The sequence below is a fragment of the Zeugodacus cucurbitae genome, chromosome 6 (genome assembly GCF_028554725.1).
Source record: "Zeugodacus cucurbitae isolate PBARC_wt_2022May chromosome 6, idZeuCucr1.2, whole genome shotgun sequence".
Taxonomy (NCBI): Eukaryota; Metazoa; Arthropoda; class Insecta; order Diptera; family Tephritidae; genus Zeugodacus; species Zeugodacus cucurbitae.
The window spans coordinates 36316301-36335451 of NC_071671.1; the positions used below are offsets into that span (position 1 = coordinate 36316301).

Sequence of the window (19151 nt, forward strand, 5' to 3'; positions counted from 1 at the left end):
AACATATTTACTGAAAATATTATAAATGTCAAAGTACATTATCTAAAAATATGTGAATATTCACAATTTATAAAAATTCGTGATCAGTTAGTTGAGACATTGTATATCCGTCAGTAGCAAGATATCTTAATAAAATGATATGATCCTTGGACTTACTATAGTTTGTGGGCATAATGCGCCCATGTTAGTAACAAAACCTTCAAAGTGATCACATACATATTATAGTAACAATCAGTTATATAGATTTACTCATATTTTATCGAAACTCCGTTTGACTTACATGGCAAACCTAAGGAAAAGTAAACCTTCGGCTGGATCTAACGGCACCTCTAGTGAAAAAATAATTAATATTATGTGGTCTATATATGGCATATGTGATTTTTGCCACCAAATACGGGACAGCCTTCATTACTTTTAAGAAACATAACTGGCGATAAATCATTGACATAACGCTACCGACAAGTCCAGTTTTTTCAAATTTGACCTCTTGAATTGCCTTCAACCTTTTTTTTCACAAACAAATTCGAGAAACATTATGAACTGATTCGTTAAGTTATTAAGACCATTCATTTTGAAAACTCGAAATTGATATTACGAAGGATTCTCCCACGTTGGCAACTGAATTAAACAATTAACTGGGACGTTTTTATCTGAACAATAATTATTATTTATAATTATTTATTTATTATTATAATTCATCATCATAATGATAATATTCTTCTATACAAATACATTCAATAACAACAATTTACTTATTTCATCGTTTACTTTACAAATACAATAATTATATTTTCTTTAATATTTATTGGTTTCGGTTTTTCATAATTTTGTCAATTAGTTGTGTTCAATTATTATTTGTTTCTTATAAATTAATTCATGGTTTTGGGGTTTTGCCTCGTTTTTTACCACATTTTAACTATGTTTTATGCTTAATTAATTCATTTTTTCGTAACTTGTATGCAGTTACCTTATTAATTTCAATAATTTATCATTTTGTTGCTCTATAACAATCAAAGAAATCTATTCCTTCGCGAATTTCTGAATTCTTATTTATGTATGTATGTTAAAAAGTTGTATATTAAACAATTTTGTTCATGCTTTCTTTTTAATGCCGCTTCGCATCAATATGCAAATGATTTCCCATTGAAATTCCTTTATAAGTTTCTTATATGCAGTATTATGTTAATTGTATTGTGTATTTTTCCTTGAATTGTGAACAAATTTTGACCATTTTTCTTTCAATATTCGACCTACGACAGTTGACTTGTCTGTATTTAGGATATAAAATTGAATTTTACTTTAAGTTTAATTGCCTAAATCGTGTTTGCTTCAATTAAAATTACGATTTTTCCATTGTAATTTTCGATTCATTATCTCAGATATACAAATGTACATATGTATTCAATTTCAATATCAGTTAATTCTCTTACTGATCCTTTCGCTCTCAGATAATTGGTTAGTGTTTAATTCGTTCCGTGCGTATATTTATATATGTATATACATACATATATATTTGTGTGTGTCTGATTCGTTATTGAATTAACTTAATTTAATTAAGTTTGTGTGAAAATAATCAGTGTTCAGTGTCAGTAATCAGTGTTTACTGACAGAAATATAAAACAAAATTATTGTTTTTGTATCATCGATAGTCCAAATTGAGGGTCGCTTGGAATGGACTCATACTTTCATTTGGCATCTTTCGCAGCAACCATCTCACTCACCTAAATTTCTTTTATCATACGTACATATAGGTACGTATGTAGTAGTCGGTCCAATCGTAGTTAATTACGTTTAAGCAACTCTATTCCGTTGTTGTTGTTGTTGTTTATATGTATATATATATATATTTTTTGTATTTATTTTTGTACGCAAGGTCATATTTATATGATTTAAAGTAATTCAATTCGTAATTTAACTAATCGTTGACATTTTTATTTATTTAATGACTAACCACCATCTATCCTAGCACTTCCCTTATGTCTTCGTCTAAACATTTAAATCTAATAACCTAAAATTTCGATATTTTCTGCAACTATTAACTTTATTACATGTCATTGACGTTTTTTATTATTACTCTTTAAATTTTAATACAATAAATTAATGTTAATTTATTATTTAGGCATCTATTCATGTTAACTATATTATATCAAAAGTTATACAAAAGTATCTCGTAACAAGTTATTTTTTATTCTATGTCGATTTCTCGCTTCCATCGTTTTTTCCATTGCATTCTGTTTGTATTGAATTGTTTATTTTGTGTTCTCAGTTGTCTTTCAGATTTAGCGATCGAGTCGAATCGAGAAGTCAATATTAGGGAAACTATCAATTATCTAAATTAGACTGTTCAATTTGAATTATAACTTAATTTGATAGCTTTGCACATACATACAAACGACATCATACATAAATCGTCGGTTACTTTCAAAATTATTTATTCAATTCATTAACAAAAGAATACTCCACAAATTGAAATACAAATATACATAGTTAGATTATATAAAGGAAACGGTCTTGCATGGGAGAATCTCTTTATTTTCAATGCAATATACAGTTAGTCGGAATATTGTCTGTTTAAAAGAAGTTGTTGAAAGGTAAACCGGTAAATGAAATTTACAAGTCAACAACATTTTATATTACTGACATATTCTACGTTCTATTGTAGGTCCATTTAATACATAAATAACTTATTCCTTTGAAGACATCAACGATATAAAAATGTAGAAAAGGACTCATAAAATTATTACAATAATTAATTATTCCTGGCATATATTACAGTAGCATTATTATTTCGAGTTTTGTGGCATTTAGTAAACAATTATAATTGGTACTATTACATTATAGTACATATACTATTCTCAAATAGAAACTTAATTAAACTAATGTAATTATTATAAATATTTGTTATAAAGCAATGTTTATCAAAGATAGTTTAAATAAATAAATTAGATACATTCATATATATTATTTTTTAATTCGACACGCAAATTTCGAATTCTGTTATTAACTGAAGTTGTAAGATCTGAACCTTTATCTTCGTCCCTAATTTATGAAGCTACAAATAAAATGAAAATTCAAAATGTACATATGCGTATATACTGTTCATGGTCACAGGGACAATAAAGGCCACAGACAATTTCAAAATATGCTCACATTAGTAACAAAAACCTTGTATATGTCTGGGTTGGGGTTGGAAATTTAAACATATTAACAATGTTATTATATTTGCGTCTCTCGAAGCGTAAGATTCTGTAACTTTCAATTTAACTTTCAATTAGTACTAGTATTATTGAATCATAAAACAATTACATGCACAGGAATATGTAATTACACATATATATACACACATATATGTACATACATATCTAGAACCCTTGTAAGTATGCATCCCATTGAGGCCATGCATCGAACTGGTTAGGAAAGTCACCAGTTTAAAACTAGATATTCTAACGGAAATCTACCTAGACATCAGACTTATGGCAAAGATTTTCTGCGCTATTTATTCATAGTAAACTGACCTAAAATATGTAAAAGAAAACTTGGTAACGTGGAATGTAGCGGGTGTTTCACCTTAATCAGTCTCACGTACAAGATAGCGAGTTTAGAAATGGCGAATCAAAGAGGGCACCCACAGGGCTCGACAGTCTCCAATTAAATACGTGCCAGACTTTTTTACCATTTTCAAGGCTATCCATTGGGCTATACAGACATACGTACGAAGATGTTTAAGATGCAGATGAAGATGCAATGTTTCTTACCTACATGCATACCTTAAACCAATGTTATATTCAACGGCACAAAGTGAAGAAAATAAAAAAGAAGAACACTACATATTTTCTAAAATTATAGGTGCATACAGAACTGAAAAATTTATGTTAAATGCTGAAAAAGAGGGTTTTCAATTCATAAATGTTCTTACATATAATTATATAAAAAAAAATTTATGCATATTTGAAAATATTACAAATTCTTAATTACAGTAACGATTAATATGTTTGTCAGTGACGGAAAGATCAACGTACATGCATAAGTTCACATAACGTCAGCTAATAACGATCGTTCACAATATTAAGTATAGGTACTGGTAATGCCAATCACTTTATGCGATTTATGCAGTTACAGGCATATTTCATTTAACTATACGACATGATTCTCCTCCAAATATGTTTATATGTTCATATGCTGTTGTTATTTATATATATATATACATATGTACCTATATACATATATACAGTGGAACTTACATAACTCGAACTTCTTTAAGTCGAAGATCTCCATAACTCGAACTCTTGAAATGACAATAGAAGTAAAATTACATACAAAATTCATTCCATAAATCGAACTTTTCGACCAGGGGATAATACAAAATTTAAAATTTTGCTATCGAGGCAGAATTTTAAAACAGTCTGTCTATATCGTACGGAGGCTAACAAAAATATGATATTATATTTATGGATTGCATAAATCATGTAACAAAGGCATGAGACAGAATTCAATAGCCAAACAATAGCAAACTGCAACGAACAAAATTAAAGAATGTAACGTACATATGTAAATAAAACTTTATGCGAATAAAAATTCTTTAACTCGAAGTTTTTTTATGGATTATGGTGATTCGAGTTAGAGAAGTTCCACTGTATATGTATGTATTCGCAATACATAAGTATATTTCACAATATTTTATGTATTTTTAATATAATTTTGGATAGACCATGTTTTGTTATAAAATTAATATTATTACCATTTACTTTTACAAGTATTCTTATTTATACTTTTACTGTGCGCTTCATTGATTAAAACTAAATGAAAATGTTGTTCTTTTCTCGTCGATTTGGTTTTATTTGTTGACATATTAACAATAAATCTTATTGTTATTTGTGTATTTGTAGCTGAGTCTATTATTCCGAATAATCTACATTGCTGATAGCTCGCCAAACCACTATGATATATTTACACATGTACTCGCACGATTACTTCTCTTTCTCTCTTTCTCGAGAAATGTGCCAACGATGATCATTCCATTGACCACAAATTTATTCCCATATTAATTATAATAATGTTGTTTTAAAGATATTTTTTTCTTGCCTATAGTCATTGTTTATGTCATTTATTATTGAATCTATTGATACGAAAACATTAGTGTTACATTGCTCCTTTAATTAATTCTTAATATGTCTCCAAGTTGTATCAATAATTATTTTTTTATTATTTAGTTTTGTTTTGTTTGCTCTTGAGTGTGTGTGTTTTTTAGACTAATTTTTTGTTTATTTGTTGACGATACATTATTATTTCTAGATTTAAATCAAATAGTTTTTACTATATTTAAATAGTAGCTTTCGGTTTCTTTACGTTTTGTTTAATTTTATTTTAATAAAGTATTTATAATAGGGCTTTATCTATAAAACTAAACTTTTGGCAGTTTTTGTTTAAATATTATTATTTTTAATATATTATCTTCAGTGTATTTCTAACTGTAATAAAATATGGTTTCTTTATCTATGTGAAGTTTTTTTCTTCTTCTACTAAAGGTTCTTTAGTTTAGTCGTACTTATATGTTGATTCATTTACAATGTTAATGAGTTTTTGTATATGTATGCATATGTATGTATGTATGTATGTGCTGAAATATCTCTATTTAGATCCATCAATGCATTCACACTTTTTCAATAGAGACGTCTGCTTCGTTCTATTCCAAATAAAAGCTCATAGATATTAGATATAAGAATATATGTGTGTGTATATTAAAATTTGAAATTTGAACTATTAGCACGATGTATCGAGTTACAGAAATAATCCTAAACAAAATATATGATTACAAAATCAAAATCCCTATGTGCCTAAGGATTCTCCACACCATTACATTTCGTAATAAACTACAAATATTATCTAATTCGGACACCAAATATAATTGTCTCTGAAATTTAAACTCTCATATTGAATAACCGCCTTTTATAGACTTTTGTTATTTCATTTTAACCCTAAGGCGCCTGCTACACGTTCAGTATTTATCGTGATATTTCTTGTATCGTGATATTTCTTGTATCGTGATATAAGGTTTAGCATGCAATATTGTAGGATCACGATCCATATCACAAAATATTTAAATATTTTGAAATCCAGATCGCGGATCGTGGATCGCGAGATAAATATTGGACGTGTAGCATATTTTGTGATTTACAAATTCGAATTGGTGAAAGACAACAGTAGCAAAATTTTAAAATCAAATTTATTCTAATAAAATGAACATGAATTATAATGTTTACAGTAGAATCTTTGCCAGAGCTATGCATCTCATCTGGCAAAGGTTTTTTTCTTTTTGATAACGTCCAAATATTGGATGCATATAATGAATTGCTGTGGGAGCAAAAACCAGAGCCAAACATGATTTTCTTCGGTTTTCTTCCGACATTTTATAAAAAAATGTACCAAAAAATAAACAAATACATTTTTAAAATATTTTTTTCCTGTGAAAACACTAACAATCGTATAATATTGACGATCCAAATATCGCGATAAATATTGAAGGTGTAGCAGGCGCCTAAAACTACAGCTACTCCTTCCCTAAACTGAGTGTAGGCATAAGTATCTGGTAAAAAGCAGTGGGTACTGTCTAAATAAACAACTAAATTCAGAGTGGGTACATAAGTAGTTTCGTAAGATACGTTAATTCTTTCCGGCATGTTATAAAAATAAATATGTGTATAATTACAAATTCATTTATTTCAAAGATAATGGCAAGGAAGGAAGGGCTAAGTTTTTGTGTCACCGAACATTTTATACTCTCGCAATTTATTTATTTAATTATAATAAAATAATTACAAACAATTTGACTCACATATTCGGCATATACTATATATGGTATAAAGTCCATTGAAAGTTTGAAAACCCTAATATTAGGTATATGGGAGCTAGGGGAAGTTATGACCCGATTTCACTAATTTTTGGCTCGGAGACATATTATTAGAAGAAACATATTCCCTCTGAATTTCTTCAAAATATTAGAAGCACCGAGGTCCCCATAATCGATATATAGGGTCTTGAAAACTTATGGACCGATTTCGACGATTTTTAGAAGGGCGATGCCACTCTTTAAATCCAGTATTTTTGCAAAGTTCTGTTTCGATATCTTCACTATATATTGTAAATTAAACAATTCAGATCGACTTCAACGTTATGGTATATGGGAAGTAGGCGTGTTTGTGAACCGATTTGAACTATTTTCACAACATATCATTGGGAAGCCAAACAGATATTATGAACCGGTTTTCATTGAAATTGGTCGAGTAGTTTCGGACCCATAGGTGGGCGGAACCACGCCCATTTAAAATTTTTGTACCATGTTGAGTGCAGCTCTTCTCTACCATATGTAAAATAAATTTAAGGTTTCTGGTGGTTTCCTTACTGAATTAAAGCATTTTTAGTAGTTTTCAACATAATCTTTGAATGGGAGGTAGGCGTGTTTATAATCAGATTTCCTCCATTTTTGGACTGTCTAATGTAGTACCTAAAAAACGGACCCTAGAAAGTTTCGTTGCTCTAGTTTAAGTAGTTAACGAGATATGTAAAAAAAACTTAGTAGGGGTCGTGCTCACGCCCACTTCCCTAAACAAAATACATCCAAATATGCCCCTTAATAGTGCGATCCTTTGTGCCAAATTTCTTTTATAGCTTAATTTATGTGGGCGTGGCAGTGGTCCGATTTCGCCCATCTTCGAACTTAACCTTTTTATCGTGCCAAGAAATATGTGTACCAAGTTTCATCAAGATATCACAATTTTTACTCAATTTACAGCTTGCACGGACGGACGGACAGACAGACAGACATCCTACTCGTCACCCTGATAACTTTGGTATATATATCTCAGTCGTTTGGTTTTAGGACTTACAAACAACCGTTATGTGAACTAAACTATAATACTCTTTTTAGCAACATTGTTGCAAGAGTATAAATATCTGACTTATAGTTTATAGTCAACAACTCAATACACTTGAATAGTTTGAGTTTAAAGAACGAAATCAATATTACTCCATGGGAAATGTTACAAATATATACGAAATTAAAAAATTGGTAAAAAAAAATTTTGTTTTTAAATTTAGCTCAAACTATGGCTGAAGGGGCTGAGACATCTAACGCTGTTACTTCGAATGGACAGCGGGGGAAACTATAATATGAAAATATTTTGTCGTTGAGTAGACCGTGTCCATGGAGACCACCACCATCGCCGCCACCAATCATTGATATTGAAATTATAGTAGTAAATGAACTGATAATTCTTTTCTGTATTATTAAAATTAAATCTGTCAATGCTATTCTTATTATTATTAGATTTACAATTGTTAGTATAATTGCAATAATTTATGTTTCCTTTTATGTTTGATTTATTATTCGAATTTGATGTTATTTTAATTACATCATTATTATGATATTTATTATAGTCTGTGTTTGTAGCAATATTAAAATTTCTAAATTTACTACACTTTTTCCTACCATAGATTTTAGTATTACTATTAAAATACAATTGGCTATTTAATCTATAAGTAGTTTTATTATTATTTCCTATATTCTTCTGAACATATTTATACCTTACGTAGCCCCTGTACTTAGTACTACTAATGTAATTTTCATTTAATGCTTTCAAATCACCATATTCTTCGGTGATCGCACTTTTCCCCCCACTCCCTTTACCATTTCTAGTTTTATTTACGCTTACGAATCTATTTCGCTTTTGATATCCATTTAATTTTCGATCCATATGCTTGATTTCCTTTGGATTTCCACTCTCACTACAACCTCTTCTAAGGTTTTCTTCAATGCAACAATCTATAAGTCGGCCACATTCATGGACGCTACGACGGATGCTACTCGTATTGATTTCGAAAATATCACTACTAAAATAGAATATGGTGGGTTCTGTGGATTTTTCCAACGAAACGCCGGTCCAGGCTATTTGGTGGATTCTTTGTTTCATGGCAGAATGGCTAGCCAAGTACATGAATTCACTCGGTGCAAATATGGCTGCAGGAAGTTTGTACTTCACTCTGGATTGAAAACCGTTGACATAGAGAGCTTTTGAACTCTGCAGCATGTATTTGCGCAGTTTTCGATTCGGGTGTGTCTGACTTTTTAACTGAATTGCAGCCGTTTGACTCGTCAGCAAACACAGCATTGCGCTGAGCAATAACAACATGTGGTGGTGACTTACATCCTTTGGTACTGTCTTTTGTTGTAAGCGAATGGCCACCGCCGATGAGGCGTAGTACGGTATAGAGCAGCGACTTGTCACCGACGGTACTGGTGGGCAATTGTCCGAGATCGCGGCTTCGGGCATGTCAGCCGTGTTCTCATCGTAGTAATAGATGCCATCATAGAGGGCAAAATATGGTAAACGATCGATTTGGCCACTTACGGCTGTTGCTGTACTATTTTGTAGTGCAATTGATATGCTGGCAGCCAGTTTATCCGTCGAGTCTCTTGCCAAAATTGCTTCCAAACGGGCATCCAGTCGATACTGACCAGTCGCCGTTAGCGTGATATTATGTAAACGTGGCGCTGAACTTACGATCGGGGAAACAGTCTCTGCATCTTGTATGAACTCATTGCAGTAGGCACAAATTCCATCTGCGATATTATTACAGTAGCTATAACAACATTCGGCAGGTCCATAGCTTGATTTACGCAATTGTTCACCAGTTTCTGGTATGCTTTGATCTGAAAGAGAACTTTTAATTGGTGGTCTATGGAAAGCGAATAATTCACAGATGATATTACCCAAACAAAGGAACGTTGGCTCGCCGGCATATTGTGTAGGCAGCGCTGGAGCTCGATCAGCTGGGAGCAGATATGGGCATTTCTGCTCAACCGTTTGGCAGACGCTTAGGCAGGGTCGTATTCTTCTACGCTTTCGAAATATCACCTTTCGTTTAGATCTGAAAAGAAAATGCGATTTGATATCCATTTCCATGCATATAGGTTTTAGTTATCGCACGAAAGTTTAGCCTAAATAATCGCAGCTTACCGTTTAATTATTTTTGATATCACTGGATCCTCATTATATGGATCCGCATTAATGGCAGTCGATATGAAGATATTGGATTGTTTAAGTTGTTCTGGATGCTTTTGTTGCCCCTGTAACATCTCTTGCTTCTGATGTTGGTGCCGGTTGCATTTGTCATCCATATTTCGTTTACTCCGTTTCCACACCGTAGACGTGTGGTTTCTCATAGGTACATCTTTTTTGTTCGCGAACGAAGATGTATTCAAAAATGCCAGTTGTTGGTTGATCTCGCGTTTAGTTCGTTGTGATGAACCACTAGCTGAATTTGCAACGACTTTCAACTCATTCTGGTCATTTACGTTCGGTAGCAATAAACTAGTTGTATTGATAGTAATGTCCTTAGGTAAGGTTTGATTACTATTTTGTTTATTTATGTTGTTACTCTTGCTGCTGTTTCGATTATTGTTACTGTTTTTGTTATAACTTGGGGATAGAGAAATGTCACGTTCCTCAGCAAAATATGGAACCAGAGTGCTACAAACCCAGCGCCGGTAAGACTCCTGTAAGAATATTAAATTAAAGTTCAATTTCTATTTTCAAATTTTCTAGAGGTTATAATCTGCCAACATAGTTAGCTTTTTGCTGATGTAACAACTTAGTTATTATACACGGAGTATTATAGTCAGGTGTATATCAAGGTCATATTTAACAATAGTTCACTTCTCATAAGAATAATTTGGAATCTGATAGATTTTTGGTGACACTTCCGCGGGCAGGGATACCCCAATTATTACTACAGTTATTTGAAGGGTAAGGATGATATCAAATCGTTTAAGTGCATGACATCAACTTAAAACAGCCTGTCTTCGGACTATTTGAGCGTGCCATTTATACTAATTGTAGAGTAGTTTATAACTAGTTGATTTCATTGCAGTGTATGTAAGCCAGAATATAAAGGGGGATTAGTGAAAATAACTGGGCAGGTATGCGTACATGTGTGTATTGGCTGGTGCCCATGTAAATGAAATCGGAGTAGGACATTAATTTTTCAATGAAATACCATTAAAGAGGCACGCACACAAAAATCTGTCCGACCGAAAACTAACGTAGCACGTGTTAAGCAAGGTCTACATAAATGAGTACTGTATTTATGTATTCGACAATGCGAGTGCAGAATTTAGCAAAGGCGAACCCTTATAGAAGTTCACTCTCCAACATTTTTGTATGGAACGAAAAATCTCTTCGCGTTTATTGCCACACGGATTTTGTGAAAGAAACTTGTTTTTTTCTCATTAAAATTCGGTGCGAAGCATGCAGATGAATTGGAATTCAGCGCCTAAAGCTCCACACTCTCACTGGAATAGACGCATACATTTTTAGGCATATAGAGATGTAAAAGCTTTTGAGAGTGGAGTAGGAAAACGAAGGAATACGAGGACTTCTGCTGGCGAAGAGCGAAAACGGTGAATTGGTGAGTGAAACATAGCAAATGGAATACGTTGCGTTGAAATGAAAGTGAAATGAAAATGTGTTTTACGCAATTCATTGCTAAATATTGTGGAATAAACGAAGGAAATTATTTTTTAGCGTAATTCAAAAACACTGATGGATTTACTTATGCCAATTAATATTACATAATATTATGTATTTATGTGCTATATACTACATATATCTATGCATTACAAACATATGTAATTATTGCCATTCATCTAATTTCTCATTAATCTATGGATTTATAACTATGATTACGCATTCACCTCAATACCTCCTCAACACCATATATCCCTCTTCAATAAACTACATATACTGTATGAAAAAAGAAGATGTTAAGTGAAAATTTAATTTATTAATCAGGGGCCCTTAATGAGGAACAAATATGACAGTCAAATTTGGTGTCAACGTGCAGCGCCGATTTCGGTCATACATACACATGTACATACGTACATAGTTTCTAATATTTGTACGAGTACACACATACATACATCTGTAAGACTTGCACTTTGAAGCTCATAGAATTCATAAATTTATATAATTCATAAATTAATATTAATTACTAAACTTTTTTCGGGTGATTTTCTCGATAAAAGGTTGTCTGACCATTATATCATTTTACATGATTCTAATTCGGCCATCAAAAGTATTACCTTTGCATAAGTGGATACGTAACTTCCCCATTCGCTTTTATACACGCAGTAATTTTGACATTTGTATACTAACTGATTGCGGAAAGTTGCTTAAACATATTTTTGAAATCTAAAATTCATACAAAATATCATAACTCTAACGATGGAGCGATCGTTAATAGTGACACTTTATATTGGGAACAGCCCTTCATTTATCTTAACTCAATGTCAAAATCGAGAAACTTAATTTGATACTTTAATTAAATTAAATTTTCTCCATACACTATTAAAAAAAAGTATAGAAAAAGTATTGAAAAAACTTACTTTACAATCGTCACACTGGTGAATTAATGAATACACTTGACGGCAATCGAAGCGAAAAAGAATTTCTGCCAGTTCACAAGTAATGCGAGTAGCTAGTTGATCCAAGTCCATAACATCCATTAGAGTACGAACACATTCGACTCCACCACTCAGGGTGGCATTTAAGGCGAGAGTGTGTAGGGCGCTGAAGACATTGCGCTCACAGCAATGCCGTAAACGTAGTGACCGCAGTCGATCCGCCAATTCGCCGGCCGATTTGAATGTACATAAATGAACCGGACTTGTATCCTCCGTATCGCCCAAGTAATCAAGGCACTGTTGTTCCTTCCTTTGTTGTTGTGGTTGCTCTCTGTAATCAACATATTGTTTTTTTTGTTTTTTGTTGTTGAAAACTAGACCAGCATTTTTTTCATATTTTGGTCCAACTATGTTATAGTCGGTATATTCATATGATTTTCTAGTTTCGCCCGCATTTCCATTACTTTCAGCAATATTATTATTCGCTTGGTTCTCACGTGTGCGAAAATCGGTTTGCTGGTCTTGAAACGAACTTGCTTGTATAGCTGAAGCCGATGCAGTATGCAACATTTGCTTTACATGTTGTTTTGATATTTTTGTGCCAACTGGCATTCCATCGCCATCAAAAGTCTGATTGCTGTCGTTGCCGTTCCATTTATTTAAATCCCGACGAACTTTCGTCATGGTTGCGGTATCATAAAGGTTTTCAATAGGTTGCTTAATATTATCTTTATAATTATTTAATAAATTACTGTTATTATTATACGGTTTAATTTTAAACTGCTTTACTGTACTCGTCGTCTTTGATTTTTCACACGAAACTGGGCAAGTTGGAGGTCCGGGACCCTCATCAACCCATGCTACAGGTAATGTACCAGCAGAGCATTGACCCTGAAAGTAGACACAAATAAATTTATTTGAAAGTTAAAATCTTTAACCTCTAGTTTAATTATTTATTATAATTTTTGTACAAATGTGAGTAACCCCGTTAGTATTTGTTGTTATGGTATTTATAAACCAAACCCTTTCGCTTTACATCTTACATGTTTAGCCAGTATTAAAAAATAATCGCATAATATTAAATCTAAATAATTAGATGAAAAGACGGTGCTATACTCTATTTACATTCCTCAGTGATTTTTGGAATCAAGTCCATAGTCCATATTTTGAAAATAGTTTTGAGCTCGCACATTTTGAACTTAGGTTAGGTTAGGTCAAATGGTAGATCTCCGCAACTGCAGAGAGTGTCACTTAAACAGATTTGACTGTCTTTTGTTATACCAAATCTTGTAACTAACTCTGAATGAAATATTTTCACTATTTAAAAGGAAATACAATTTTCGGTATCTATGAAATATATATATGTAAATTGTTAGTTTTGTTTACTATGGAAGGATCTTGCTGAATCGCCACGTTGACTGTTATTTGGTGACAGGAGTATTAACACTTGAAAACTTGACTTAAATTCTCTACACAAGATGGAATTTTAACGTTATCTCAAAATATTGAAGCAAAAGAGTTCCCAATACCTCCCTCGTTTTCCTTCAATTTTTCGGGAGGCATTATGTCCACCGCTTCAGAATTTTTTGCTTTTCTGACCCGGTTTTTGTTTTTACATAGTTTATGCATATCTGAATACAACTATGTTTCTATGGTACATTCATTCTATTTTGTGATATATACTTGTATTTCATATCATAGTAGACTGGCATACATATTTTTTTTGTAGAGAGCATTCGTATGAGCAAATACTACTTGCTGGTACCCATGACTCAAATTTTAAGAGCCTATTAACCTCAATGATAAGGCAAGGATTAGGTACACCGCAAATATTCGGTATTCTGGGTACACATTATATACTATGTATAAATCAAACTTTTGCATACATATATGCATGTATGTACATATATATACAGTTGCATCTTGTGTAATTTTAACTTATTTCATGCTGACACGCTGCAAAATATACATACATAATGGTGTACTCCCACCGACACAAACCAGTTTGTTGAGGATAATAGTTATTTCTAACTGATCGATATAGGTATAGGGCTATGACTATCTAAATAATCAATTTGACTAGTTTGTTATGTTATGGGGCTTAACCTAGCTAGCATAAAATATTGTAAGATAATTAAACCAAAAATAAACGCAATTGGTTCACAGCTTTGCATAAAAAAATCATATAAATATCATATATAAAGCTCTGTAAAAACAGAACTATATTTTCATGCCTCATTAATTCTTACAAATTGTGAGTATGTAATATTTGGCTGCACTAAATCTTGGGCTTTCTTTACTTGTTTCGTAGTATGTATAATTATTTACATATGTATATTATTAAAACGAAATATTCACACGTAGTGCTTTTGAGACACCTCATTTCTGAATGATGTTGGCAAAAATGCATTGTTCATGTTACAGACATGACCGCCGACTTCTCTTACTGCTGGCCTATGTGCAAAGTGTAATACATAGCTGCCTCTACACACAAATACATATAACTGTATGTAGAGGGCGCATGCAATTGCCTGCTTCACACGAGCGTCAACATGTCACGAATGTCTCCTGAGGCTATCGTCACTTTTTCTTGATTGTGGGACCAAAACGTCACTTATCTCTGCTAAAATGACACTACTGTTGCACTTTCTAATATTTAAACGGAGGAAGTTACTTGGCATTTAGCCAGACAAATTGTGGGCTGCTGCAGGAAAACATTCTAAACAAACAGGGATCAACATTTTATTTGCGTTTAAAAAATGTGTACTGTTTGAAAAAAAAAATGCATACAAATAGTGGAAACACGGTATTCGAAGCTCCTTTATAAAAAGACTATATATATTTGAAATTGCAGGTGATAAGAATTCTTATATTGAAAAGAAAGTAGTGTTAGGTACACTATTTATAACTAAATAACGGCTGAACCGATTTGGCTTAAATTTGGTGTGGAGGCCGGATATAGGATACTTTTTATTCCATTCCCGTGACGAGAACGTGAATAAACTGTGAAATAAAAAACGAAATTGATATTGCATATAAAAATTTAAACGAAACAAAAACAAGAATTCCTGAACCGATTTCACTCGTTTTCACCAACAAGATACAATATATCGAAGACTATACGCTCACTTAATTGTACATTACCTATAATTAGGTATATGGGATCTGGGGGAAGTTATGACCCGATTTGAACGACTTTTGGTACATAGACAAACTGTTATAAGAAAAAAATTCAGAGGGAATGGATTACATTAAAATATCTGAGAGATTTGCCTATATTTTCGGTGAAAATTTATTCTTAGGCACCGAGTTCTTCATGTTCGCTATCAGGGGTCTTGAAAAGTCATGGTCCGATTTTGACAATTTTTCCACAAGTGATGTCACAGCTTACAGTATTTGTGTAAAGTTTTATTCCGCTATCATCATCAGTTCTTAATGTACATATTATAAAGTGTACGAATCAGAAGAATTCAAAATTGAGTTTTATGGTAAGCAGGCGTGGTTGTGAACCAATTTCACCCATATTCCACCCGTGTCATCAGGGTGTCAAGAAAGTGTTATAAGTGTTTCATTGAAATCGATCGAGTAGTTCTTAAGATATGGTTTTTGACCCATAAGTGGGCGACGCCACGTCATTTTCTTAAAAAAAATTACATCCAAATGTGCCAAGGAATATGTGTTTCAAGTTTCATTAAGATATCTTAATTTTTACTCAAGTTATCGCTTGCACGGACAGACGGACGGACAGACATCCGGATTTCAAATCCACTATGGTGACACAAACAACCGTTATGTTAACAAAACTATAATACTCTGTGCAACATGTTGCACTGACAGAACTGTAATCTTTTATGATTGTATGTCATGATTCAATTATACAAGGTAATAAGTAAACAGCTTTCTCACTCTTTTTTTGATACCACTTCTGAGTTAGCAATACAACAGTATTTTTCTCGAAATACATTCAATCTTTTTGTAGATCTTTGAAGATTTATTATAAAAGTTTCATACTAATTTCCGAAAATAAAAGGAAATGTTTGATGTATGGAGAAAAATTTCAAATATTTTATTCTCTATGATCGCCCTATACGCAAAATCAACTTTTTTCCTGGGCATTGGACCTAACTAAATTTTTCCAGGATAAGTAAAAAAAAGTCATGAGTAAAATAATTATATTCTCCGATTTTTCAAAAAAATTTCAAAAAAATAAAATATTTTTAGCCTCAAAAATAGAAATACAGTGGAACTTTCATAACTAGAACTACTATAACCCAAAGATCTCCGTAACTCGAACTTTTGAATTGACAATACCATTTAGAAATAAGTTTTAATACAAATTTCCTTCTACAACTCAAACTTCCTTAACTCGAAGTTCTCCATAACTGGAACCTTGAGTTGGCAATAGAAGTCAAATTTCATACAAATTACCTTCCATAAATCGAACTTTTCGAACAGGGCATACAAAAAATTTAAAATTTACTATCGAGGAAGAATTTTAAATGAGTCCTTATATCGTATGGAGGCGAACAAAAATTATGCTATTACACATATGGATTGCATAAATCATATAACAATGGCATGGGATATAGACGTCAAGAGCCAAACAATAGCAAATTTCAACAAACAAAATTACAGAATACATGTTTCAACTTATGTACATAAAATTTATGCGAAGTAAATAAATAAAACTGTGTGAAAAATTGTATGTTTTAATGAAAATTCTATAACTTGTGGATTATGGTGATTCCAATGTGTTTTTTTTTCGGTCAAGCTTATATAATAAATGTCATGAAATAATTAATTAACCGAACACTAAAAGAACTATGGCGTTTTGTGAAGAAACTTCAGCTAATAACAAACATGAGAGTTGCATTGCGGAAGGATACACCTGCGGAAGATATAAGTATCTGAGCAATTGCTGACTATTGGTAATGATCGGGTACCTTTCGACGACCCGAACGGATTTCCAATTTCTGTAACTTTGTCTTATCAAAAATCGAACTCATCAACAAGGTATTCCCAATAACAAAAATTATGAATGGTTGAGTGAGCGACCAATTTTGGCGGTTAAGAATAAAGACGCAGATGACTTAAACTACATAATAATTGAGAATGAGATCAATGGTACTAAATCTATTGATCATTCAATTCTCTTGAATGTGTAATAAACGAAGATGAAGCTACCAACGCTACCAACTATCCACGCACAATTACCACCGGCTTACCACCGCACAATTTACGTCTTAACGCGTTGCGAATTAAAGGGAAATTCGAAGGTGAGGAAGTTCTCATTCCGAGGATCCCAACCGATATGCTTTTTGAGTTTAATCAATCCTTGAAAGTTTGTGGTCTGAATCTAGAAAATCCTTGTTTTCCATGGTCAATTATATGTGGCACGTTCACGGGTACAAAGACCATCTGCGTTATTTATTATTGCGCCTGATAATAAAACGAAAAATGTCTATGAAAAGGTGCTTTATAGGTGATACAAACTTCCTTCCATAAATCGAACTTTCGATATTTAAAATTTTACTGTCAAGGAACAATTTTGAAAGAGTCTTTCTATATCGTATGGATACGAACAAAAAATATGATATTACACTTATGGATTGCATAAATCATGTAACAAAGGCATGGGCTACAGACGTCAAGAGCCAAACTATAGCAAACTTCAACAAACAAAATGACAGAATACATGTTTTAACGTATTTAAATAAAACGTTGTGCGAAGTAAATAATTAAAACTGTGCATAAATCTATATTTTACAGCTTTTGTAAAAATTTATATTTTATTGAAAATTTCTATAACTCGAAGTCTCTCTAACTCAAAGTTTTTTGAGGATCATGGTTATTCGAGTTAGAGAAGTTCCACTGTATTTAAAACATGTACATACATATATATGTATTTATAGCGATAACTGGACATATCAATACAAACGGGTTGGGCCACAAAAATTATTGACCAGAAAATTACCGTATTACAATGGTCAGCATTGAGTCCTGATCTAAGTCCGATCGAGAAGCTCTGGGGGATCCTCTCTGCTCGTGTTTTCCAAAACGGAAATCAGTTTGAGACAGTACATCACCTTGAGACATAGAGCAACAATGGGCCAATATTGATATAGCAATTCTTCGGTCAATAGTTAATTTTATGCCCGAGCGGCTTAATTTATGGCAAAACTATTTACTATTAAAATAAATTTGTCTTTCAGTTGAGCTTAAATGAAAACATTTACATAGAAAAATACACATATAAATGTACATATACTATAAGCATAAATTAATTTCCATTTTTAGTTTAAAAATTTGGAATTTTTACTATTTTGTTTTTATATCTTATATAATAATAATAATAAACCTGCATACCAAGAAATTTTGTAATCTTTTCTAATACTCTCTTTGCAACATGTTTGCGAGAATTAAAATATTAATGCTACCTACAAATATAGACAAGGCATCGAATTTATCATGTTATGATAAATAACAGAGTGTATTAAAAAATATTAATAAAAGAAAAATAATTAATACAAAAAAATATAAATACGATTCAAAAGTATAACCATCAAATAATGGAATATATATATGACGATTTGAAAAGAATATAACGTTTTTGACGATAATTACCAAATCATCAGAAATAATTTGCAATTTCATCAATTCTAATTGAGTGGGTAGTTGTGGAGCCTATGTTCAA

The 19151-nt window shown here is 32.1% G+C and overlaps 1 protein-coding gene across 1 annotated transcript in view; it reads right to left on the bottom strand.

Annotated features, from left to right (window-relative positions):
- Positions 1 to 1112: 1112 nt before the first annotated feature.
- LOC105219130 (uncharacterized) overlaps positions 1113 to 19151 on the bottom strand; it is a 56202-nt gene continuing 38163 nt past the window's right edge. The window contains exons 3-6 of the mRNA XM_029044799.2: positions 12440 to 13348; positions 10014 to 10552; positions 9767 to 9924; positions 1113 to 9706 (exon numbers count right to left, since the gene is read on the bottom strand). Coding sequence (XP_028900632.1) covers positions 8160 to 9706; positions 9767 to 9924; positions 10014 to 10552; positions 12440 to 13348 — 3153 coding nt within the window. The 3' untranslated portion in view covers positions 1113 to 8159. The remainder of the gene's footprint in view (positions 9707 to 9766; positions 9925 to 10013; positions 10553 to 12439; positions 13349 to 19151) is intronic.